The following is a 27,485-nucleotide window of genomic DNA, read 5'->3' as shown; positions in this document are numbered from 1 at the left end:
AAAAAATGGCCAATTCATTTTGAATGGGAAAAACTTCCCGGAAAACCTTGAATTCTGGAAGAAAATAATAGGCTGAATAGTTTGCAGTTGGAACAGTTTGAATCAGATGAAAAATGTGGGAATTGTGAAACTTTGAAGAATGTCCCATTGATTCCAATGGGAATTTCCAAAAAGTTTGGGAATTTCGGGAAAAGCGGGAATTTTTTTGAAAATGGTAAAAAAAACAAACTTGAATGGTCTGAATGAGTTGAAATGGTTGGTGTTGGAATTTTTTCAATCAGTCGAGAAATGTTGAAGTAGCAACATGTTGAATTGAGAAATTACATTACGGAATTCCTGGAAAACAGGGAATTTTTCCAGTCCTGATTAAGAGGAATGTTTTGACGGTGGAACGGTTGAAAAATGTGGACAGAGTAGTCGCCAGAAAAAACGGTGGAAATAGGGCTTTGGAAAAGCAGGAATTCTGGAAAATCCTGGAATTTTTTTTGAACTTGGAAAAATTATAGTTTAAATTTCCAGAATGGTGGAATGTGGAATGGTTTTACATCGGTTGAAAAATGTGGAAGTGGTGAACGTTTAAAAAATGGCCAATTAATTTTGAATGGGAAAAATGTCGCGGAAAACCGTGAAATCTGGGAATTTTTGGAATTTGTCAAGGGAAAGCCCGCGATTCCCGAATAGGCTGAACAGTTTGAAGTTGGAATGGTTTGAAATCGGGTGACAAATGTGGAAGGTAGAGCGCGCCAAAATCTGGAGAAGAATAGTAAGTTAAAGTTAAAAAATAGATACATTTTGGTGTAAAAAAAACATGTGAATGCTTTGGAGCATTCACACAATAAGTCACTACTTTGATTTGAAACAAACGGCAGGTTTTGACACCATCAGATAAGTGTATTATGTTTATGATTGTGCTTATAGTTGATTTAGAACTGCACTATAGCATACTGATAGCTATTTTGAAAATGTTAATTTAGCCATTATGAGGCTAAATGAGTTTTACATCATGGTAAGATACAATGATGACTATGTACCTCTTTTTAGCTGATGCGCAGATCATGTGAATTCATAAACACGCAAACTCAAAATGATTGTCACTATTAAAGTCTATCCGCTTGGAAACCCTAGTCAATGTTTAACACGGCCGCAACGGAACCAGAATGAATTGACACACAGAGCGAGGTCATTGGCACCGCACATGTAAACACCAGAGCGCAGTGAAAAGCAACTGTCTGAACCTCTGTTCCAAACAATCATACCCATAATAATGAGCATTATAATTAGTTAGTCACTGTACTAACATACCATACATCTCACTAGTTTATTTCTACTTTTTGATTAGGCTTTTAATAAATTTCCATTCACAAATAAACAACACTTCATTGTCAATACTGGACAGTTAAACAAGACTCAGTCGCCAGGCGTCGCACTCCTTGAGGTGTCAGGCAACTGACTTTGGAGTGTTGCAATGAAAACTGAGGGGAAATCCACAAGCTAGTTAGCAGTGTTGCGTTACAAGCGAGGCTATGTGAGCGGACTGTGGCATCTTGCAGCGTCATCAACACCATCTATAGCACGTCTTGGCTCACCAGCATTCCCTCGACGAAGCAATGGCCCAAACAACAACTCAGAAATAAGCAAACTGCTCATATTTGACCTGTGGTGTTCTATATTATTATCAGTGGAATAGCCTTTGATATACATATTTCAGTAAGAAGTGCAAAACCTTATGATCACTGTCAAAAGGTCTTCTCCTCAGTAGTCCACAAGGCTTCTTTTAAGAGCCTCCGCAAACTCTGTGAAGGATTGTAGAATAGGCAAAATTAGTATTAATAGTCAGACTCACATTTGCACAGTTTTTAAAAAACTCATAGGGGGTAACTGGAATATGACATACGGTATATAAATATACACACATATATACACAATACACACACACACACACATACTGTGTATATATATATATATATATATATATATGTATATATATTATTTAAAAAGATATATACATAGACACATATATACACACACAACATATTATAAAAAATAAAAATAAATAAATAAAATAAAATTAAAAAAAAAATATATATATAATTTTTATAATATTTATATGTATAAACATTTTTAATTTTAAACATGTTTAAAATATATATATATATATATATATATATATATATATATATTATATTATATATGTCTAATATATACAGTACAGGCCAAAAGTTTGGACACCTTCTCACTCAATGCGTTTTCTTTATTTTCATGACTATTTACATTGTAGATTGTCACTGAAGGCATCAAAAGTATGAATGAACACATGTGAAGTTATGTATTTAACAAAAAAAGGTGAAATAACTGAAAACATGTTTTATATTCTCTTCCCTCACTCGTGAACAAGACTCCGAGGTACTCCGAGTGAGGGAAGAGTGGATCGTGAGATCGACAGGCGGATCGGTGCGGCGTCTTCAGTAATGCGGACGCTGTATCGATCCGTTGTGGTGAAGAAGGAGCTGAGCCGGAAGGCAAAGCTCTCAATTTACCGGTCGATCTACGTTCCCATCTTCACCTATGGTCATGAGCTTTGGGTTATGACCGAAAGGACAAGATCACGGGTACAAGCGGCCGAAATGAGTTTCCTCCGCCGGGTGGCGGGGCTCTCCCTTAGAGATAGGGTGAGAAGTTCTGTCATCCGGGGGGAGCTCAAAGTAAAGCCGCTGCTCCTCCACATCGAGAGGAGCCAGATGAGGTGGTTCGGGCATCTGGTCAGGATGCCACCCGAGCGCCTCCCTAGGGAGGTGTTTAGGGCACGTCCGACCGGTAGGAGGCCACGAGGAAGACCCAGGACACGTTGGGAAGACTATGTCTCCCGGCTGGCCTGGGAACGCCTCGGGATCCCCCGGGAGGAGCTGGACAAAGTGGCTGGGGAGAGGGAAGTCTGGGCTTCCCTGCTTAGGCTGCTGCCCCCGCGACCCGACCTCGGATAAGCGGAAGAAGATGGATGGATGGATGGATGGATGTTTTATATTCTAGTTCCTTCAAAATAGCCACTCTTTGGTCTGATTACTTTTTTGCACACTCTTTGCATTCTCTCGATGAGCTTCAAGAGGTAGTCACCTAAAAGGGTTTTCACTTCACAGGTGTCATTGTTTTGATGCCTTCAGTGACAATCTACAATGTAACTAGTCATGAAAATAAAGAAAACACATTGAAATGAGAAGGTGTGTCCAAACTTTTGGCCTGTACTGTACATGTGTATAAATATGTAATTATATATACACTTATATATTACATCGCCCGCAAACAAAGACAAAATATTTTTATAATGATTATTTTTAATATAATTAAAAAATATATATAATCATGTTTTCATTGGTGGTTTTTCCTACATACCTTGAAGCAGACATGCAGGACACAATCTCTTTCTGGGAAGATGCTACGTTTGTACATTGGTTTTCCGTTTTTGCTATTGTTTTATTACAATTACCGGTAAGTCTCCTGCCGGGCTTTTCAATGACATACCTGCTGACTCCTGCTGTTCTTCTATTACACTCATAGCTAGTGCTTGTTTCACCTCATCGTTATCGTCATCATCATCATCTGTAGTGGAAGACAAACTTGAATAAAGTCAGCTGTAATTAAAGCAGCAATATATTAACATAGCAACTGATTCCTGCAGTCAGAGGTCTGTAAAGATGAATCGTTTCTACATATACGAGAATGATTTAGATTTTCAAACCAAAAACAAACCAGCAAGTGAAAAAATGTACAAACAGGAACTCCGATAAATGACAAAATGTGTTACCTGCTGTGCCAGAGCCCTGCTGGTTTAGTTGCTTACTTTGATCCACATCTCTCTCATTCTGCTCCATTTTCAAAAACCTTTGCAGCTTCTCATCTTCAATCTCTGCATTAAAAGAAAGAAACCCGTTGCAATACAATTACACTGTCACTTGCAATTCCTTTCCTACTTCAAAATGACACTTTTGAGACTTGAGGAAGTTTAAGTAGGCCGAAGCTTATATGATGAATTTAAAAAAGGTTCATTTGTTCACTGCTCGCTGTACATATCCTATGAAGTCAGACCTACACTGTTTCCAATGTCCATTTCTCAGATGATATAATTGTAGATGACTCAAGTGCTGATATCAACCAAACCTAACCTCCGCCCCCGCCTCCTCATCCCACCCCCTGGATTGTAAATAATGTAAATAAGTCAATGTATATACTCTGATGATTAACTTGTGTGATGACTGTATTACGCTGATAGTATATATTTGTACCATGAATTGATTAACGTGGACTTAAACAAGTTGAAAAACGTATTGGGGTGTTACCATTTAGTGGTCAATTGTACGGACTATGTACTGTACTGTGCAATCTACTAATAAAGTCTCAATCAATCAATTGCATTTTGTAACAAATTTGAGACGTTTTCAATATTTCAGTGTAGGTCGAATGGAATTGTGATTAATTCAATTTAGAACATTATGAATGGAAACCGAAGCGATTTGGAAAATTGCCCATAATACCAAATACTAAACAAGAATCAAACATTTAAATAAACTCAAAAAGTGTTTTACCATTCAGCTGTTCTTTGACCTCCACAGCATTCACTACTTTCACGTTCTTCGCGCAGCTTCTAGAGCTCACGCACGGTTCCAGCGCACAGTGCTGGGAGTGATGGTGGTTATGGAAACTCGGAATATCTGCAAAGCGTTCCCTGCACGTCCTGCATTCTACTTCAAAGGTTTTGTCCAGCTTCAAGGCGGCGTGTGTGGTGTGGACGTGAGTCTTGATCTGAGCGTAGGAGGATGCAGTTATCGCACACGGGGCACACACGTATCGGCAGTGGCCTTCAGAGGCGAGACTCATCATGCAGCGTTTGTATGTGGTTTTCATCGTAGTTTTGGTCTTCTCTGAGACCATGCATGGACATGAGTCCGCCGGCGAGACGCTCTCAGCAGCTGCAGCAGGTTCAACGCCTTCGTCCATGCAGTAGTAGTCTCTACTATGGAGGCTCTCGTAGTGCTGCAGGAACTCGCCTTCGGACTTAAACGACATGCTGTCGCATAGGCCGCAGAAGTGGGCGCTCTTTATCTGCCCGTTGTGCTCGTTGGCGCAATGCCGCCGCACGGTGGACTCCTTGAAGAACTTCTGGGGGCAGTGGCCGCAGGCGAACCTCTGGAAGCTGTGGCTGCTCAAGTCGCTGCAGTGCTCGTGGACGGCGGCTTCGGAGTCAAAGACGTCCTCACACATCCTGCACATCCAAGTCGGCGCCGGTTTGGATGAAGACGGGACGGGCGGGAGCGCGGAAGAAGAGCATGGGCCCATTTTGCTGGCGGACAGCTTGGCCTTGGCTTCCGCGGGCACTTCCTGTTCAGTGAAGAAGGTGTGTTCTCGGTGCGTGTCTGACACGTGCGACATGATGTCTTCCAGGCGAGGCATTTCCACCTTGCACTTGCGGCAGTAGAAGCAGAAGTTGGAGAGGTGAGCTCCTCCGTGAAAGCGGCTCATGTGCAGGCGGGTGATTGAAGATTCTCCCATGTGTTTGCCACACACGGCGCACTGATAGAAGATTTGATTGGCAGCCAAGATGTGATTACTGGCGGTGACTTCCTCTGAGAACCTCAGGCCACATTCACAGAACCACGCGGTCATAGTGCTTCCTAACTTCTGTCGTTTGGCCGGAAAGTCTTCATGGTTGATGTTGTTCTTGTTTCTTTTTTGATTGGGCGTGCTCGTGACAGACCTTTTCTCCTCACGGTCAGTCCTATGTTGATTTTCACTAAACCTGCAATACTGGAGAAGAGCTCGCTCCATGGTCTTGTTGATATCTACATCATGTTGGGTTGCTTCTCTGTGCCTTTCCACTTCCGCTTGGCTCAGGAAGATCAAACAGCAGAGGGAGCACTGGCCTCGCACTTGCAGCTGTTTCATTAACTGCACCACTGTTTTATCAGCCTTGGCCACTGCAGAGCCCTGTCGGCAGTGCACACTGGGGACAGAAAGATAGCAAAAGAAGACCCAAGAAGTTGTGTTAAGAGATGTAAATGAACAATTATGAGCTAGTTTTATTGCTTTATTTCTGGTGAAAGTTACCTACATGCCTAAACAATATTGACGAAAGGCAGTTTACGGTAGCATTTTAAAGGATTCTGCTAACATTTAGCAAAACAAAGGAGCAGGGGTCTTCAACGTATTCCAGTTCAAGAAACCCCAAGCAAAAGTAGAGACGGAGCAGGGAATAGGGCTCCACAATTCTGAGAAAAAACCCTAATTGTAATTTTTATCCCCAGATCTGGGATTTTAATGTTTTATAAATAAAAATGCATAAAAAGGCAAAAATAACAGTGACGGTAGACATGTTACATTTAGACTGTCAATTAACACATTCTTGTCTGAAAGTGCCATACATTAGAACACTGTGCCATAATTTACTGTGAAAATTAAGGTTCAAGGTTCAACTTTATTGTCCCCGCGGAGAAATTTGTCTTGGGCACAGTGCATCATTGCTTTCTTAACATACACAAAAACAACAGAACAAAAACACAAGCACAGACACAACCACAACCAGACAACTAACATTTAAACATCAGAACATGGAGCTTGATAGACATAGGTAGCACTTTGATGTAGGCATAAAATCTACAGTATGGAGATAAAGATAAAGTACCAGTGTGCATTGCACTAGAGCTCATGGATAAAGTGCTGTGTGCTAAAGTGCTTAGTTCTAAAGTGCTATGTGCTAAAGTGCTATGTGCTAAAAAAAAAGTGCTAACCTATGTATTAACATTCTATTGCACATTGTTGGTCAGCTTAATGGAGGCTGGGCCAAATGATAATTTAAGGCGGTTAGATTTGCATAGTGGGACCCGGAGTCTTCTCCCTGATGGCATGGTTCCATATTCAGGAAAGAGTGGGTGTTGTGAGTTGGAAATAATTTTCTTAGCTTTTTTCCTAACTGCCTGCTCATAGATGCTCTGTATAGGCTCATATTCTTTCCTCCCTACGATTTGCATTGCCGTTTTATGCATGCCGGCCAGTTTGCTTTTTAGCTTAACGGTTAGGTTGCCAAACCATGAGGTGATCCCGTATCTAATAATGCTCTCTACAATGGCACGGTAGAAAATCATCATGATGTGGCTGCTTACGCCGTACAATCTTAATCTTCGCAAAAAATATAGCCTCTGTTGCAGTCTATTGCACAGTTTGTCAATATGTGTCTTCCAGCAGAAAAGATTATCAATATGAACCCCTAAATATTTATATGAGGATACCTGGGTGATTTCCTGATTTTTGATGACCACTGGCTCATGGTCAGTCACTTTCCTCGGATCCAAAACCATTTCCTGTGTCTTGGTCACATTTAGAATAAGATGGTTGGTATCACACCACCTAATAAATAGGTCTATCTCGTCTTGGTACACAGAGGGGTCCGTATACTTGTGTAGAAGGCTTAGGAGCACGGTATCGTCCGTATAATTGTTAGGGTGCACAGTCCTACAATCATTGGCGTAATTATTTGTCTTTATGCAGACAGACTCAGAGCTTTTGTCTACATCATGCTCTTAAACTAAAGAAATATTGATACAAAAACTACTTAGTGTTTATAATGTAATGCAATCATAATACATAATAATACAAGTAACCATTTAAAGAGGATATCGACTTGTATTTCTTATTGCTGTAGAATTGTTTACCATTTACTATAATTGGAAGGTAAATAACTTTGTTATCCTAAACAAAAAAACAATAAAATGGAGTCATTTCTCTAAGCAAAAAATGTACTTAAATATTGAACATCTTTAGGTGCATTTTTTTTTTTACAGTTGGAAAAGCCAGGTGGGACGCTGTCTCATTCTGGCTCGTTCGTCCGTGTTAATGCGCTAATAATGCCAATCAAATCAAATAACACCGCTAATCATACTTGCCAACCTTGAGACCTCCGATTTCGGGAGGTGGGGGTGGGCGTGGCTAAAAGGGGAGGAGTATATTTACAGCTAGAATTCACCAAGTCAAGGATTTCATATATATATATATATATATATATATATATATATATATATATATATATATATATATAACAAATACTTGACGTTCAGTGAATTCTAGCTATATATATATATATATATATATATATATATATATATATATTTATTTTATTATATGTATGTATATATATATACCGTATTTTCCGCACTATAAGGCGCACCGGATTATTAGCCGCACCTTCTATGAATTACATATTTCATAATTTTGTCCACCAATAAGCCGCCCCGGACTAAAAGCCGCGCCTACGCTGCGCTAAAGTGAATGTCAAAAAAACGCTGCGCTAAAGTGAATGTCAAAAAAACAGTCAGATAGTTCAGTCAAACTTTAATAATATATTGAAAACCAGCGTTCTAACAACTCTGTCCCAAAATGTACAAATGTGCAATCACAAACATAGTAAAATTCAAAATGGTGTAGAGCAATAGCAACATACCGGTAATGTTGCTCGAACGTTAATGTCACAACACACAACACACAAAATAAACATAGCGCTCACTTTCTGAAGTTATTCTTCATTCGTACCGGTAAATCCTTCGAATTCTTCGTCTTCGGTGTCCGAATTGAAAAGTTGCGCTAGCGTGGCTTCCAAAATGGCGGGCTCCGTCTCTTCGAAATCATCGGATTCAGTGTCGCTGTTGTTGTGCAGCAGTTCTGTGAATCCTGCCTTCCGGAAAGCTCGGACCACAGTTGTGACAGAAATATCTGCCCAGGCATTTACAATCCACTGGCAGATGTTGGCGTATGTTGTCCGGCGTTGTCTGCCCGTCTTAGTGAAGGTGTGTTCGCCTTCGGTCATCCATTTTTCCCACGCAGTTCGCAGTCGTGATTTGAATGCCCTGTTGACACCAATATCCAGCGGTTGGAGTTCTTTGGTTAATCCACCCGGAATGACGGCGAGTGTTGTATTTGTGTGCTTCACTTGTTTTTTGACACCATCTGTGATGTGGGCGCGCATAGAGTCATATATCAACATGGACGGAGCAGCGTGAAAAAAGCCACCCGGCCGCTTCGCGTAAACTTCCCTTAACCACTCGCTCATCTTTTCTTCATCCATCCATCCCTTCGAGTTAGCTTTTATGATGACGCCGGCTGGAAAGGTCTCTTTTGGCAAGGTCTTCCTTTTGAATATCACCATGAGTGGAAGTTAGCATGGCAAGCTAGAACCACAGTGAAGGATGACTTCTCATTCCCTGTGGAGCGAATATTCACCGTACGTGCTCCCGTTCCACAGTGCGGTTCAGTTGCTGTGAAATACGGTAGTAATCCGTGTGCGGATGGAGAGATTGCGTCTTTTTATGACCCGGATCGTTTAGTAGGAGCCATTTTGTGGTCTTTACAGATGTAAACAGGAAATGAAACGTACGGTGATATCCGCGCGTTTTTTCTTCTTCTTCCGGGGGCGGGTGAAGCGCTTCCTGTTCTATGGGGGCGGGTGAAGCGCTTCCTGTTCTATGGGGGCGGGTGCTTTCCTTGGCGGTTGCTTGCGTAGAAGAAGAAGCGCTTCCTGTTCTACCGGGAAAAAAGATGGCGGCTGTTTACCGAAGTTGCGAGACCGAAACTTTATGAAAATGAATCGTAATAAAGCGCACCGGGTTATTAGGCGCACTGTCAGCTTTTGAGAAAAATTGTGGTTTTTAGGTGCGCCTTATAGTGCGGAAAATACGGTATATTTTTTTTAATTTACTTTATTATATGTATGTATATATATATATATATATATATATATATATATATATATATATATATATATATATATAAAAAATAAATACTTGAATTTCAGTGTTCATTTATTTACACATATACACACACTCATCTACTCATTGTTGAGTTAAGGGTTGAATTGTCCATCCTTGTTCTATTCTCTGTCACTATTTTTCTAACCATGCTGAACACCCTCTCTGATGATGCACAAAAGTGCTTTCATCAAATGCACTAGATGGCAGTATTGTCCTGTTTAAGAGTGTCACAACATTGCTGTTGTGTGTTGTTACCACACTGGGAGAACGTTAATGAAACTGCCTAACAATAAACCCACATAAGAAACCAAGAACTCGCCCTCCATCATTCTACAGTTATAACGTGATTGGGCAGGTATGCTGGTTATATTGTGGGTCCATGAGGACCTGAGTCCGCCTGAATTTCGGGAGATTTTCGGGAGAAAATTTGTCCCGGGAGGTTTTCGGGAGAGGCGCTGAATTTCGGGAGTCTCCCGGAAAATCCGGGAGGGTTGGCAAGTATGCCGCTAATCGCTCGGTGGCAGTTTGCTGCGCTAAACGCTACGATATCTTAAATGCTAACTATAATACTAAATATACAAATATTAGCGATCCTAAGAGGGATAAGCGGTAGAAATTAGATGGATGGATGTTTATTTTAACCCCGCAAGTTACTGTGAGTAGCGTGGCTGTGCTACTGCTACAGCTAAAACAACATTACTACAATACATTTACATTTGTGAACAAATTGCTGGAGGGAATATTATCAAATAAAAGATAAAAAAAGAAAGAAAAAGTGATACACCAAAAATGCCACGACCCCTTCTGCAGTACCTATGCAGAATCTCTGGGGGTCACGGACCATCTGTTAAAGACCTCTGATATAGAACATTCTAACCAACTACTTTTGTTGAATATTGAATAAAACCGTATGAGGGTAGGGGTTAATTTTGTACTGGGAACTTTAAAATATTAAATGAATATCTTTAATAGAATGTCTTACAATCATTTAACACTTTGTGTCATTTCCAACAAAAAGATGTGCAGATGCAACAAAAAAATTATATGTTTTTTTATCAAAACATCAAACGTTTTTTGTGTTGTGCTGACATTCTTAATTTTAAAATAACGTGTTATTTTTACAAATCATGCAATACCAGTCAAAACTTGGAATACACTTTCACAAACAGCATAGAAATTGTCTCCAAACTATTTGACTGGTATTGTTTATCTTTTATGATGAGGGTTATCACTGTTTAATTTTTAGTTTGGTATGTACAGTACAGGTAAAAAGTACACCTATACTAGCATTAGTATGTATAAGTTAACACACACACACATCTGTTTATTTTACTTCTGTATCCAATAAGCTGAGTATTAAGTTTAATAACTATATGGGTCAAATGCAGAGAATAATTTCGCCACACCTCGTGTGTGTGACAATCATTGGTACTTTAACTTTAACTTTTTATATTTGTTGCATGAAACACCCAAATACATGTGCAAACAAAACCGCAGCGGCTATCAGTAAGTAAAAGACAGAAAGTGAAACTTACTTAAAGTGAGCTTGCGCTGCCTGATGTGAACTCAGCACTTTGTGACACAGACTGCATTGGACAGTGAACGAGGTTTCCTTGCACAGAGAGATGAGGCGATGCTTAGCGTGTTGTGGCACCGGTATTGGCGCAGCTCCTTGACTAGTGTCTGAAATGAGCACAAAAGAAATAAAATCAAACTAAGCCTTACCTATTAAGCCGTGTCTAAAAAAATTCCCTATATGGTGAATATCAAGTGATTTTGAGTGACTTTGCAGGTTTCAATATGAATTTTTTTTTAAATAAAAATAACTGCACTATATATGATGGCATAATGACAAAATAATGCCATTAAAATAGTCAAAGGGGAATTGTACTTTATACTCCCACTATACACAATCCTTATGTGGGGCAATAACTTACTACAATACATCCATACAGCATGTATATAAAACAGTGTTGGAGATTTTTAGAGGGCTTTATAGACAGAACAGATCGTATCGTTAGACGCCTTTTACTCAGTTTTTCGCTACAGTGCATCAGGAAGTATTCACAGCGCTTCCCTTTTTCCACATTTTATATTACAACATTATTCCAAAATGGAATTAATTAATTTTTTGTTTTCAAAATTCTACAGACAAAGACCCAATTAGGACAGTGTGAAAGTGTTGTTTTTTTGCAAATTTATTAAAAAATCTAAAAAATCATTAAAAAAAATCACATAAGTATTCACAGCCTTTGCTCAATACTTTGTTGATGCACATTTGGCAGCAATTACAGCTTCAAGTCTTTTTGAATACAATGCCACAAGCTTGCCACACCTATCTTTGGGCAGTTTTGCCCATTCCTCTTTGCAGCACCTCTCAAGCTCCATCAGGTTAGATGAGAAACGTTGGTTTTCATCCTGGATGTCTCTGTGCATTGTTGCATTCATCTTAGTCTAGTCAGGGAGGTGCTCAAGAACCCGATGGTCACTCTGTCAGAGCTACAGCATTCCTCTGCTGAGAGAGGATAACTTTCCAGAAGGACAACCATCTCTGCAGCAATCCACCGATCAGACATGTATTGTATCGTGGCTAGACAGAAGCCATTTCTTAGTAAAAAGTTTGCCAAAATGCACCTGCAAGACTCTCAGACCACGAAAAATAAAATGATATGGTCTGATGAGACAAAAATTTTACTTTAACTCACCAGGCCAATGCCATCATTCATCTACAGTGAAGCACGGTGGCCGCAGCATCATGCTTTGAGGATGTTTTTTAGCTACAGGAACTGGGAGACTAGTCAGAATAGAAGGAAAGATGAATGCAACAATTAACAGAGACATCCTGGATGAAAACCGACACTTCCCATCCAACCTGATGGAGCTTGGAAGTGCTGCAAAGAGCAATGCGCAAAACCCCCCAAAGATAGGTGTGCCAAGCTTGCCAGAAGTGTGTCAACACTGTAAATATTTATGTATTTAGTTAATTATTTAGAATAAAAACGTCACATTGTCATTATGTGGTATTGTCTGTACAATTTTGAGGACAAAAATTAATTCATTCCATTTTGGAATAAGGCCTTAACATAATAAATGTGGAAAAGGTGAAGCGCTGTGTATACTTTCCGGATGGACTGTGTTTAGAATACACAGAAAAAAGAAAAGTCATGTGTTCTTGTCTCATACAAGGATTGTGGATGATGGGCAAAATAAAAAAAATGCAGTTACATTGGAATGATGTTCGTTACAAATAGACTTAACATTTTAACTTTAGAACTTTGAGGACAAAGTTCGCTCTTACCACTCATCACAAGCGACTCTTTAAAGTGGTTTTTGGACGACATGTGTTGAAGACACTCGTCTCGCAGGTTGAAGAGGACGTAGCAGGCTGGACAGGCAAAGCAAACAATGCGCTGACAGTTCTGGGACACGCAGTGACCCTCAGGATTAGTGGAGGATGCCTAAAAAAAGGAATAAATAAAAAAAAATGTATTTTCTTTTAATTAGTTAAAGTGTAACATAAATGAGGGTTAAATGAGTGGAGTAACCTTTGATTGGACATGTGACCTCCACTCCTCCTTGTTCGGAAAGTAACAACAACAGACCACACAGGCAAAAAACATGGCGGGATTTCCTTTAAGACCGAGTGTGGGATCACAAGGCGAGTGGTCAAACCTAAGGAAAAAAATGTAATTTAGAATTAAATATTCAGATTGGAACACAAATGCAAAAAAACAAAAACAAAAAGCACCTTTTTAGATGACCGTCAAGTAGAGACACGTTGTCAAAAACTCGCCCACAGTTAATAACTGGACATGTGTGTTTTCTTGAAGGGTTTATAGGAAAAGCAGACCGTGCACGTCTGCGTCTTTCAAATCCGGAATTGATCACTCCAGGCTGGAGGCCTAGAAAAAATGCAAGATACTGTATCTGTGTGGACATTTGCTAACATAGTCTAACCTCGATTTACGAACTTAATGGTTGTAAACCAAAAGGTTTGTATAATGAGGCAGAGGTCCCCATTGGAATCAATGTAAACATAAATAACTGGTTGTAGCCTCAACAAAAGTCCCTATTTAATAAAAAAACAAAACTGCATACTTTTAAAGACACTTTAATGTATATACTGTATATATACACACACACATCAAACCTAGATAACGGGGTAATGGCTCAACAGGTTTTTTTTAATCCAAACTAAACAATAACATTACAGTAAGCTTGTAGGTCAACACAAACACACACAATGAAGTTTTGTTGGTGCGCGCCAAAATGTTGCTACAATAAAAAAAACAAAAAATAAAATAATTTTACCTTTTCTTTACCAATATTTGTGGCATTGTTGAACACTGGAAGTTTTGGGGTGATAAACCAGCAGTGGCTTCACGTAATCGCCGCAAGCATTAGCACTAGGGATGATACTCAAAACCGTTTTTCCCGGTTGTTCGATAAGAAAAGAACAGAGTCCTCGGACTCGAATCCCTTTTTGAGAACCGGTACCCGTTATCGAGACCACTTTAGTAAAGAAAAAGAGTTGGTTCTTTATTCGAATCCCTGGGAACGAATCCCGTCCCGACCAGAAATGCCCCTTGAGACATCACAAGAAATGACGTCACGTAGCTCAGTCATTAGGCGCAGATAGGAAAAGCAGGAAAAACAATGGACCGGAAAAAGCGCTCCAAGGTGTAATAAAGTTCAAAACAAAAGGTATAATCCAATGAATAACTTTACTGAGAGATTTGAGCAGGGTACAAACACATGACGAACACTTTTACGACCAACCGGAAACATAGCAACCAGGCCAGCAACGCACCTCCTTTACGGCAGCTGTCGCAACATTCTTAAAGCAACCGCAGCACATACATATATATATACAACATATATGACATCTCCCTTTTTTAACTTTTGTTTTTCTTTCCTTGTAAACAAAACAAAATCACACTGTATATGTGTTGTCTGTCTAATTATAAATAATGCAGAAGAGGCGTGTTGGCGGAGTTCTTGCGTTTACTTTCACAGCGTGCTCATAACCTCATTCTTAGCTGCCGGGTGGCCACATGCAACAACACTTTTCGGGGCTACCGCGCATGCTCGTCACTCCTGTTGCATGCTGGGTAGTGTAGTTGTTATATTCCCTAGCTCATAACATCTTTCCCCTATAAAGAAATAATGTTAACTCAATAAAGTGTATTTCTTTTTTTAGCTTTAACTTTTCATTTTTTAGCATTGTAACCACATTTGCAAACAACTTTTCTCTTCATAGAATTTTCTTTCAATAAAGAAATAAAGTGCAACAACGTCAAAGCATCATAACAAACAGTTATGTCAAATAGCAGCAGAAGTGCACTTTTTGGAGAGCTGTATTATTTTCAGTTTTGTGCCCAAGAGACTGATTTTATTTAACACTATATTATTATTTACCGTATTTTCCGCACTATAAGGCGCACCTAAAAACCACAATTTTTCTCAAAAGCTGACAGTGCGCCTTATAACCCGGTGCGCTTTATTACGATTCATTTTCATAAAGTTTCGATCTCGCAACTTCGGTAAACAGCCGCCATCTTTTTTCCCGGTAGAACAGGAAGCGCTTCTTCTTCTACGCAAGCAACCGCCAAGGAAAGCACCCGCCCCCATAGAACAGGAAGCGCTTCTTCTTCTACTGTAAGCAACCACCCGCCCCCGGAAGAAGAAGAAAAAACGCGCGGATATCACCGTACGTTTCATTTCCTGTTTACATCTGTAAAGACCACAAAATGGCTCCTACTAAGCGATCCGGTTCATAAAAAGACGCAATCTCTCCATCCGCACACGGATTACTACCGTATTTCACAGCAACTGATATTCCTGTGAACCGCACTGTGGAACGGGAGCACGTACGGTGAATATTCGCACCACAGGGAATGAGAAGTCATCCTTCACTGTGGTTCTAGCTTGCCATGCTAACTTCCACCCATGGTGATATTCAAAAGGAAGACCTTGCCAAAAGAGACCTTTCCAGCCGGCGTCATCATAAAAGCTAACTCGAAGGGATGGATGGATGAAGAAAAGATGAGCGAGTGGTTAAGGGAAGTTTACGCGAAGAGGCCGGGTGGCTTTTTTCACACAGCTCCGAAGGCGAACACACCTTCACTAAGACGGGCAGACAGCGCCGGACGACATACGCCAACATTTGCCAGTGGATCGTAAATGCCTGGGCAGATATTTCGGTCACAACTGTGGTCCGAGCTTTCCGGAAGGCAGGATTCACAGAACTGCTGGACAACAGTGACACTGACTCCGGTGACTTCGACGAGACGGAACCGGCCATTTTGGATCCCGTATTCGCCCAACTTTTCAATTCGGACACCGAAGACGAAGAATTCGAAGGATTTACGAATGAAGAATAACTTCAGAAGGTGAGCGCTATGTTTATTTTGTGTGTTGTGACATTAACGTTCGAGCAACATTATGTTGCTATTGTTCTACACCATTTTGAATTTTACTATGTTTGTGATTGCACATTTGCGTACATTTTGGGACAGAGTTGTTAGAACGCTGGTTTTCAATATATTATTAAAGTTTGACTGAACTATCTGACTGTTTTTTTGACATTCCCTTTAGCGCAGCGTAGGCGCGGCTTATAATCCGGGGCGGCTTATTGGTGGACAAAGTTATGAAATATGTAATTCATTGAAGGTGCGGCTAATAATCCGGTGCGCCTTATAGTGCGGAAAATACGGTATACACCTATAGTGATCACAGAGACAGGTTGTTTTTGTGTTACTGTATATATTTGTTTTTCTGAAAAATCCCACTTAATGTACTTTGGGTAACAACAGTCAATATTTATTTATTTTTATTTTATTTTTTAGGGGGGTAACAGTCAATATTTATTTATTTATTAGATTTTATTTTTTTTCTTATATAATAAAAGTGAGCTTTTGTTAAACCAAATATTGTGTTTTTTTCCATATACAACAAACCTATCAGGACTCGATAAGAGAATCGGTAAGGAATCGGTTCGATAAGAGGATTCGATAATAGGCTGGAACTCGATAATTTCTTATCAAACATCATCCCTAATTAGCACAAACTCACAGTGTGAGTAGATCTTTCATCAGCTTGTGTCCTGGTAGTGCCTTCTCTTTTGCTGTAATAAAAGGTGCGCTCTTGCATATTTTTTTGGTCTCATCACAATTAAAGACTCGCTGCGGAGCAAATCCCCCTTCACTGATAAAATCCTCAAACTGAAGTTGCTGCTAGCCAGAGGCTAACTCGCTGAAAAGCTAGCTCAAAGTGGTTGTCTAGCAACCTGAAGCTATACAGCCAGACTCATTCAAAGCGTTTCTGATCACACAAGGTGATCTATAAAACATGTTGACAGCTCTGACGGGCGCAAGTTACGACAATTGTGGTAATGAACTTAGAAGTGCTGCTAGCTGTTGAAGCTCTTTAAAATTGCCGCACCCGTGTGTACAGAATGTAGGGTGCCCAACTTCTTCAAAAAGGGCCGTGTCCATGTGTAAACAAAATGATGTCATCAAAATTTCAGCCTCCGATTGCTTCGAGTGGCATGCAAAATGAATGAATGAAGTGTTTGTACGCTGAAACATGGTTTGCACACCGAGTCACATTTGGCAAAGTCGCAAATAGAGGCGTTCGTAAATCGAGGTCCCACTGTACCGCTCCTCCTTTTAACGCAGTACATACCAGGCATCTTTAGCCACGCATCCACACAGCGCTTTGCCTCTTGATTCGTTGTATTTGTTGATCGACACATTAGCTCCTGCTGTCCGTGAACTCTTTGCTGTATCTGTTTTTCCTGAAAAAAAGACAAAAACAAAACTATTCTGCACATATTCATGCACATGTCTGTGGAAACTATGCAGCAATCGAAAGACTTAAAGGTCCCATATGTAGTAATGTGGCCAGTAATGGTACTGCAATCACGGTCAAAATTCTGTAGTCCCCTCCCAGTCTCCATGACTGAGGTTGCCAGATACGCAGCCGAATCCGAATCCTACTCCAAGGAACTTCAAATGGCAATTGGCGAGTCCTATGCTGTAGGTTTCTCTTGTTTATAGTTCTTGCAAGATGGTTTACTAAGTAATTATGCCACATTTTACCGATGTCCATTAGCCAAATTTATTTGTAAAGTTACGCAGCAATATTTTTGTCGGGAGTCAGGACAGATTGTTGGCATTACCCTGCTAAAATGTCTAGTTTGACCGCACGGACCACAATCGAAATAATTCTATATAATATATTATATATAGGGATGATGTTCGAAACCGGTTCTCCCGGTTGTTCGATAAGAAAAGAACTGATTCCATGGACTCAAATCCCTTTTTGAGAACCGGTTCCCGCTATCGAGGCCACTATAGTAAAGAAAAAGAGTTGGTTCTTTATTCGAATCCCTGGGAAAGAAACCCGTCCCACAAGACATACCCTGTGGGACATCACAGGAAAGGACGTAGCTCAGTCTAAGACCCGAGCTACGTCATTTCCTGTGATGTCACACAAGCAGCAAAAATAATGGACCGGAAAAAACGCCTCAAGGCATGGCTATTCACCGATAGTGATCACAGAGACAGGTTGTTTTTGGGTTAATGTATATATTTGTTTTTCTGAAAAATCCCACTTAATATACTTGATAACAATAGTCAATATTTATTTATTTTATTTTTTAGGGGGGTAACAGTCAATATTTATTTATTTATTTTCTTTCTTTCTTATAAAATAAAAGTGAGCTTTTGTTAAATCAAATATTGTGTTTCTTTCCATATACAACAACCTATCTGGATTCTATAAGAGAATCGATAAGGAATCAGTTCGATAAGAGTATTCGATAATGGGCTCGAACTCGATAATTTCTTATCAAACATCATCCTTAATTATATATCGCATAAGCCTACATTGATGGCAAGCCAAGGCCAACACTAAAATTACCGCCACATTTCGTTCAGCATAACTCCATTTTGCATCCAATCGGATGCACTGCATTTTCTTCCATGTACGCACATCACCATCTTTCAGTGCGGAGTGCAATTCTATGAGCAAACCCACGTTACGCAAAAACCATGTTACGCATAAACCATATAGCCTACCATGTCAATACACAAAGTAAAAAATCACTCCATGTAATGCATTATATTGCCAAGCAAATACCACCCCATATGTGCCTGATGCACATAAAGTACCAGAAATCGCAATTACCGTGATAATGTTGGAACACATTTCTTTAGCATATCAGCATATTAAAAACAAAATAGGTACTGACACTACCTCTTTTATTTGTCGAAAATATATTTTGCCTTGTCAGTTGGATGACACATCGAAATACAGGCTAACAGGCATATATTTCTCCCGTCAGCCTATATGTCAATGTGTTATTGACCGGGCTAGCATGCTAAGATACACTAGTGTGATGGTGGTGCTTCACTCCTAAGCATTCGTTGCATGAACATACGAATGCATGAACATACTTGCTTTGTTAGACAAGATCATAGACTGTATTGGACAATATAGTTTAAATAAGAAATGTCAATTTCCATTTATTACAAGTAAGAAAACGTAAATGCCTGACTTTCCTATTTAGGAGGAAATTAGCAAGTTTGGCGTCAGATGAAAACATCTTCTCCGCCTTCAATCGTCTCCATCTTTCAAAGGCATCCCCGATACAAATCCTTGTTTTGTTCCTGGTTTTTGTCATGAATAAGTTGAGAATCGTAAATACGGCTTTTAGATTTACTAAGGTCTGACATGTTTAGTAACTTTACCGGTGGCAGTAGCTCGACAAAGAGGGCGGTGCGTAACTGGCAACCTGGATGTGACACACTCAGACTTTCTAATTAGTCAAACGGTGGAGGGCGGGGCATCGAAAATGAAAACAATAACAATATTTCGGGGCTGTAAATCTAATTTTGAAATGAGCATATCCCGGCTGAACCACCGTTATCAGTTATAAAGGTATTCGAAAATAATGTGATTTATTAATGCCTTTTCACATATCAGGGCCATTTAATGATGACTTGACATGCAATTATTACATATCGCACCTTTAAGTATCCTTCTAATGTGCAGCAAAATGTATTGTAAACATTCCATATGTTGTATGCTGTCCACATGGAGGCACTGTTGCTCTAAATATTTATATATTTATATTTGATCCCAAGTTTTTAATAAATATGCCAAGAAAATGTCCCAAATCCCTTTCAATAAGGGGCTATAAAAATTAAGCTTTTTATAGCAAGAAATGAGTGGGATGAGTTGGAGCTTTGTTAAAGGGCAGCATTTGCATTAGTCTCTCAGGCCAACACGGAGGCGCTAATGCATGCTTTTATTTGCAGTCGTTTAGATTATTGTAATGATCTCTGGTCTTCACAAAAATAATTTTAGAACTCTACAATCATCACAAAACTCACATTCTGATGAGGACCAGCGGGTAGGAGCACATTACACCAGTTTTAAAGTCGCTGCATTGGCACCTCGACCGCTTCAGGGTCGATTTTAAAGTTCTATTATTAGTTTTAAATCTCCTTAATAGCCTTGCGCCTTCTTATATAACAGACCTGTTTTTACAGTATGAACCATCGCGGATCCTTATGTCCTCTGGTACCAAACTTTTATCTTTACCATATACCATTTAGCCACTATGGCCCCCACCTATGGAACAGTCCGTCAAGAGAGCCTCAGGACAGCAGAGACCGTTGATACTTTTTTTTTTAAAAAAAGGTTAAAGACATACCTTTATAATCAGGCTTTTTACTGATCACGTTCATGCTCTTCTTAAGTTTTTTTTTATTGTTTTATTTTTTATTTTGCTTATTGCTATTATTACTACATTACTCTTTTAATGTTATGTTTTTATGAATTTATGTATTGTTTATATTTTATTTTTACATGTATTTTATAATAGGTTTCATACTATATTTTAGATGGCGGTAATTTGAGTTATTCTCCAGTGTGGCGATTTTTCTCAATCCTCACTGCCATGCCACAATAATGTTCCCTGAATCCATTGTAAAATTAGTTTTACATCTGAAATGTTTTGTGCCTCTCCAAAACAAAACAAAAAAAACACCATGAAGGCACATTTGGATACATTCTCTCATTTCAGTTTCAAAATATTTCGTCCATTTCATTTTCCAAATATTTAGCCCACCCTACAACTTCATGTGTAAATAATCCTGTTAGTGGACAGATGCAGGTTTAGGCTTTTGTCCAACAGCATTAATGACAGTAGGAGTATTTTAGAGCGCTAAGCAAGCTCAAAAGCACAGAAAAAAGGTACATTTGTTCTCACCACAGTTACATTTCACGGCAATCTGGCTGTTTTGGGAACATGGTGGCAAAAATAGCTTGTGCACTTGGATGAGTTAGTATGAATTCAGGCATTTTAGTGCCCAAAGTATCTCAGGTTTGGGGACTTAATTTCTAGCGGCTAACGAGGGCTGCCTCGCCCATATTCGAAATTTCCAATGTTTTCAGGCACAGTTTACATTTAGCACATCTTGCCAGCTACAATTTGTATTTATCTTGAAAAATCCATGCGTTCTTGAAGCTGCACTTCGCTGGCATCGTCACCAAACTAGCAGAAGTAACGAGTTAGTGGGCCTGCCTGCAGTCCATTGCACGCCACATGCACACACAGACTAGACTGAATATATATTTCTCACACCAAATCATGACGGTCCGTAGCAATTTACATTTCGTTTCGACATTGATTATGTTTGGATTAATGAAATTTAAGATATATTTCCATTACTTTTCTAAAACATCAATCAATCAACATTTATTAAATAGCTCTTAATCACAGGGGGCTCTTAATATTTTTCAGAGCCTGGAAATAGCATTTTAAAATTCCATGAATTTGCCAGGTTTTTCATGGCCATACAAACCCTGCAAATTGATTTAATCCATGCTTTCTTACCTTGAAGGCTCTACATTTGTCCGCTCTTTCCCGTTTCTCCAGGGCCACCTGCTGCGCCAGCCTGTCCAGAGTAGATGCCACGTGCGCTTTTTGCCGGTTGATTTTATCATCGATCTTTAGGAAAAGAAAGGCCATGACGATGAATATAGCTCCAATTTTGTCTGTACCGCTCAATTTTAATGTGTTGTTTTTCTCACCGTTTGTATCGATGAAGAACAGCCTTCTTCGTCACTATCGCTCAGCAGATCGACACACTGCATCACTGGCCTTAGTGGGCCCTCCTGTGTAAAGCAGAGGTCAGTTTGTAATGCACTGAATTAATACAGTAATTAATGTATGGTTTCAAATATCAAGGTAAAAAATTTTTAACAAGCCCACCTTTCGTTGCATAAGTACACTAATTAAATAAATGCATTCAAATGTTATTTAGATTTTAGACACAGTTGTTGTCTAGAGTTAGGCAAAGTTGAAGGTTTCCCCGAGATTGCCAATATACTTGTCGCGGTGCGGGCGTGTCGGGTCAATATGACATCATACAATTTGCATAATCGTCAAAGATGCAAATACCTTCTTTAAAGAGGATTAAAAAAACTCTGATGATATATTTGTTCTTATATATTGAAAATTAGTTTGTTTTTTTATCTCATATGTGAATCATAAACGACTTAACTATTATAAAGAGATCTGTTGTATTTCATTGATGTACATTGTGTTACAAAATGAGGACAGGAAGTAAATGTGCTAAATTGCTATGATATGGAAAAGGGGTAGGAATAAATAAGCTTGGCTTCTTCCTATCCCTTTTCGAACATGTTGTAAAGAGAAGTATAAATATGTAAGGTATATAATGTATCACTTGTAATTGAATGTATGTTCGTAATGAATTGAAACCAAATCAATATTTTTGCTCTATTTTTCAATTGTTGCACAACGGCTGCTGGTCCTTCAATTAGAGAAAGCCCATTTTTAGCTCCTCTCTAAACACAAGTACAGTGTCCAACTCTCCAATAACAGACAAAAGACATAAAGATGCTAGATTTTACAAAGAAAATGTCACTTAAGAGATAGTAAAATTATAATAATAATAATAGTAATAATAATAATAATACATTTCACTTATAAGGCGCCTTTCTGGGCACTCAAGGACACCGTACAAAATCAAAACAATAAAATCAATTGGATAAAAACAACCACAACAACAAAGATCCATAAGATTTACAATGAATAAGCAGTCAGGAATAGGTGTGTTTTGAGTCTTGATTTGAAGAGGGATATTGAGTCAATGTTACGAAAGTCTGGTGGTAATAGGTTCCAAAGATGTGGGGCTGGATTCTTCATTCATAACTCCAAGCAACGTTTGTACGTTTTATAATATAACTAAAACCATTCTTAGTTACTAAACTTTCCATGGCTTTGAACCTGATATCTCCATAAGGTAGACTTTCTTTTGTCAAATTCTGCTCGTTAGTGGTTTATGAAAAGCAAGTGTTCGCGTTAATTGCTCGATAAAAAAATTAGTGCCGTTATTGAAATGTATAGTTAACGGTTTATTATCGCGTTAACTTTGACAGCCCTAATTCAAACACAAATTTCCTGATGGTGAGGCAGACAGATGTGCTAACTACTTTGGTTATGGGTAACTCACAGACACAAATTCCACTTCGTCCACCTCATCCTCTTCTTCTTGACCAGGAGAAGACATTTATCTAGAAAAAAAGAACAACAAATGTTAAAACTACAGACCAAAATCCAAATCGGGTAAACACTAAGAAGTGTATTTTAGCGATGGGTCAAACCACACTGAAGCAATAATGCCTTATGAAACACAAAGATTGATATGGTGTCCCTCAAAGCCTAATATATGTCACTTTAAGAAAATGAATTCTGACCACTAGAGCTGCTGTGTCATTTGACTGCAAAGCGCCAAACTCTATTAGAAAGCGCTTATTTTGGCTCACAAGTGACAGTTTGTACTAAATGAAGTCGGCAGAGTGGCATGTCGCATTTGACATCAGTTTTCGTCTCCATCGATCAGAATGGAAACAGACCATTCCGAAGTGTGAGATTATTTTGATCCTGTAGAGCCAAATAAGGCAAATGTTATTCTTTACCTGTTTACTATTTGGAGTGTTTCAGTGAGTGAGAAGAGAAACTATAAATGAGTACTGCAGAGAGTGAAGAAATTGTGGATAAAACAGGAAGAGTAGTCTCGACAGTATGGCAGTTTTTGTGGATTTTTTTCAAACAGACCGTAGTCTATAGCTGGGCTCACCTCTTCTTTTCAAATAAAATAAAAAATAATATAACAAATGTGTTATTTTAAAATAAAAGTAGTTTGGTTCGATAATATTAAAACAATAATTACTGCATAACATAAAGTCATTTCCACACTTAAATAAGAATAACAGACCAAATTAAATGTTACACAGACCATGCAAGTTACATGGCAGTAAACCTGCAGAAAATGGTTCTTCTCAGGTTTCTATGTTTACATGTTCACACTTTGCACTATTTTGTTATACTTTATTAAGCATTTCTTACATATTCCTTATTTTTGCAACTTCATTTTAAGAGGTTATTTTTGAGTGTTTAGAATTGTGTGTACTTTATGAGTGTTTTCAATGGTTGTGCTGACATGTCCTTTCCTTTCTGCCTTGATATCTGAAGGGATTATATTCAGAAGAAGGTTACATTTAAAATAAAAATATGTGCATGTTACATATTTTTCTCCTGGTCCTTATTTTCCATAGGCAGGCCTCAAATTTTTACTTTTTAAAGGTCAAGGCAAATTTTGCCTTAAAAGAGGGCTCATATTTTAGGGCACCAAGGCATGTATGAGATCTAGGGCTGCCAATTATGGCCAAAGTACTAATTAAGATTATTGTAATCAATATTCAAATCATGATTACTGATTGTTAAGTAAAGCAGTGTGAATAAAAAGTCTATAGATAAATGTTATCCATATATTTATAGACAAATATTAGGTTTTTTAATTCTTTAATAACATCAACTTGAAAGCTTGTTGTCATTCCATGATGCCTTTATCTCTATTTTTACATTTTGATAGAAGGAGTTTTTATTTTGATATTTTTTTTAAGTTATGTACATTTATATGTACAAGTAGATGATATATTCAGACAGATACATTAGGAGTTTGAGCAGAAATATGTCATATAGGAATTAACTATACACAATAACACATTAACAAAATGCTGTGTCAAATGAATGTTTTTATAAGTAATACCTTAGTGACATGAAAAAAACACAATGTAAAAAAACAACAACTTGGTGTTTACTTTTTGATATCAAAATAAAACACAAAGCAGTTTGGCTAATGAAGATGAAGTCTAATAAACAAGCTTTGTTCTTCTCCAACGCCTCCTAGTGGTTCAGTACAATAGTTTGGTCAACGACAAAAAACCCGGAGTGATCCCTCTCACATCGAATAAACAATCTTCACAGCCTGCGTTCAATTCGATGAGATGACAAAACATTTAAATAAATGGGTTGTACTTGTATAGCGCTTTTCTACCTTCAAGGTACTCAAAGCGCTTTGACACTACTTCCACATTTACCCATTCACACACACATTCACACACTGATGGAGGGAGCTGCCATGCAAGGCGCTAACCAGCACCCATCAGGAGCAAGGGTGAAGTGTCTTGCTCAGGACACAACGAACATGACGAGGTTGGTGCTAGGTGGGGATTGAACCAGGGCCCCTCGGGTTGCGCACGGCCACTCTACCACTCCGCCACGCCGTCCATTTTAGCTAGTATTGATGTTATTTGAACACTGACACAATTTGCAGTTAAATAAAGGACGAGTGAGCATCCCAGTAAACAAACTAAAGACTTTATAAACAAGTTGTGACAACGTTTACGACACACCGCCTGCTGCAAAACATCAAATAGTTTTTCTCCTTCACTGTATACTTTTATTGTGGGGACAAGTGCGTCTGTCTCCAATATTGTCCACACCTGTCTCCATCTAAACACAGCAGTGCGCTCTTAAACACAAAGCTTGAAACGAGGAAAATTACGTTAAATCAAGCGCTTGGCTCCGTTTACTCCGAGGGGAAATCTCCGCAGCAAAGTCGGTGTCGTTGGTCCGCCATGATTATCCACCCAAAAACCACTTGTGCGCATGCGCCTGACTTCGTGTTGCCGAAAATGCATTAACAAATTACGTTTTTTTCGGTCATTAAAAAACCAAACGGTATTACTAACCGTCTGGACTTTTGTCGCGAATGATCATTATACCGTTTACTGTTACATCACTCGTCCATTAACAAGTAAAAAGTCAAGGGCGGTCACGGCATGTTCTTGCCACAAATGTTGGTCAATTTTTTGGGCATTACGGCAAATGACGAGGGCGGTCGCGGCAAATGCCGCGGTAAAATTTGAGCGCTGGAGTGTTTTCCATGGTTGTGTTGACATTTCCTTTCCTTTCTGCCTTGATAGCTGAAGGGATTAGAAGATTCAGAAGGTTACATTTAAAATAAAAATATCCATCCCTCCATCCATTTTCTACCGCTTGTCCCTTTTTTTGGGGTCGCGGGGGGTGCTGGAGCCTATCTCAGCTGCATTCGGGCGGAAGGCGGCGTACCCCCTGGACAAGTCGCCACCTCATCGCAGGGCCAATATGTACATGTTATATATTTTCCTCCTGGTCCTTATTTTCCATAGGTCATAAAAAAAATCAATATTGTCGATATCCTCCGACAACCCGTTTTCAGCCTACAATACTGTACGTAAGTCTAGTCAATCAAAATCAGAAACGAAAATAGTCTTCATTAGCAAATTAAACAGAATAGCAAGAGCGTATGATAAAAGGTTACTTAAAGGTCTCCTATAGCCCGTCCTAAAAAACCCTTTAATGTAGCTCCATCTTAAATACTCGATGCAAATACGCTTTAGACACTTGAATGTTAAGAACTTACACCATGTTTACATTTAACAACGCGTATAAACTCGATAGAGTGTGCTGTGTAACAAAAAACTCACATAATGTTAAAAAAAAGGCTGACGGTCTTGAACAGTCTGACGGATCCTATGTTGTTGCACTATTATTCATGACCGCTAGAGGCAGCCAAAAAAAATAAAACGTTTATTAAAACCACGAAGAAGACCTAAAGCGGCCTGGAGGTGCATTTTTGAGTTTGGAAGTGTAGAACAATTAAATATGTAACCAAACATGTCGTCGACATAAGTCACAAATCTTAGTTGCCCTCTCATTTTACGCCATTGTTGAGTCTGGTGAGTACTTCAGGAAACGCTCAGTCGATCTAAAAAAAAACGTTGGAATAAAGCACACGTGTAGCGAAGAGTAGTCCTCACTGATGCAACGTTAAATAAACACATGCTGGTCGAATGCAACAACGAACACGCGTGGTCATCTCACCCGTCTGCTTCACCGCCAAGCTGTAATTTAACGTTGACTTCTTCTCTCTAGTGTGGCTCTTCTTGGATAGCATGTCAAACTCCGCGACAGAATACGTCACAAGTAGCTCCAAGTGATCATTCCTTTTGAAAACCCCGAAGGCCCGCACGGGCGGTGCTTGTGACTGTTTAGTGGCACACATATAACAGGAATGCTACTGACCTGTTGTTTTTACGCTAAACCAAGACATATTACTAAATTTAATTAAGAATGTCAAATTTGTGGGTTGAACTGCGATGAACTGGTGTATCGATGCTGGACATATTGAGGACTTGGCAGCAGCAGCCGCAGGGCGCTCCCTTGTGGAAGAACGAATACATGCGAGTACAGTATAAACTAGTCCCCAAACT

General features: G+C 39.2%; 1 protein-coding gene across 1 annotated transcript; it reads right to left on the bottom strand.

Annotated features, from left to right (window-relative positions):
- Positions 1–1,328: 1,328 nt before the first annotated feature.
- znf451 (zinc finger protein 451) lies at positions 1,329–27,239 on the bottom strand. Its single transcript, XM_061957939.1, has 13 exons — positions 27,097–27,239; positions 23,339–23,399; positions 21,891–21,974; positions 21,694–21,807; positions 17,472–17,583; positions 13,534–13,687; positions 13,331–13,457; positions 13,084–13,243; positions 11,321–11,468; positions 4,578–5,992; positions 3,800–3,901; positions 3,517–3,594; positions 1,329–1,793 (listed from the first exon to the last, which is right to left on the bottom strand). Exons 2-13 carry the CDS (start codon positions 23,393–23,395, stop codon positions 1,753–1,755), a joined length of 2,592 nt encoding a protein of 863 aa, XP_061813923.1. The 5' UTR covers positions 23,396–23,399; positions 27,097–27,239; the 3' UTR covers positions 1,329–1,752.
- Positions 27,240–27,485: the final 246 nt, after the last annotated feature.

The sequence above is a fragment of the Nerophis lumbriciformis genome, linkage group LG02 (genome assembly GCF_033978685.3).
Source record: "Nerophis lumbriciformis linkage group LG02, RoL_Nlum_v2.1, whole genome shotgun sequence".
Lineage (NCBI taxonomy): Eukaryota > Metazoa > Chordata > Actinopteri > Syngnathiformes > Syngnathidae > Nerophis > Nerophis lumbriciformis.
The sequence above is the reverse complement of the archived record's forward strand: the minus strand, read 5'-3'. Positions and strand labels throughout refer to the sequence as shown.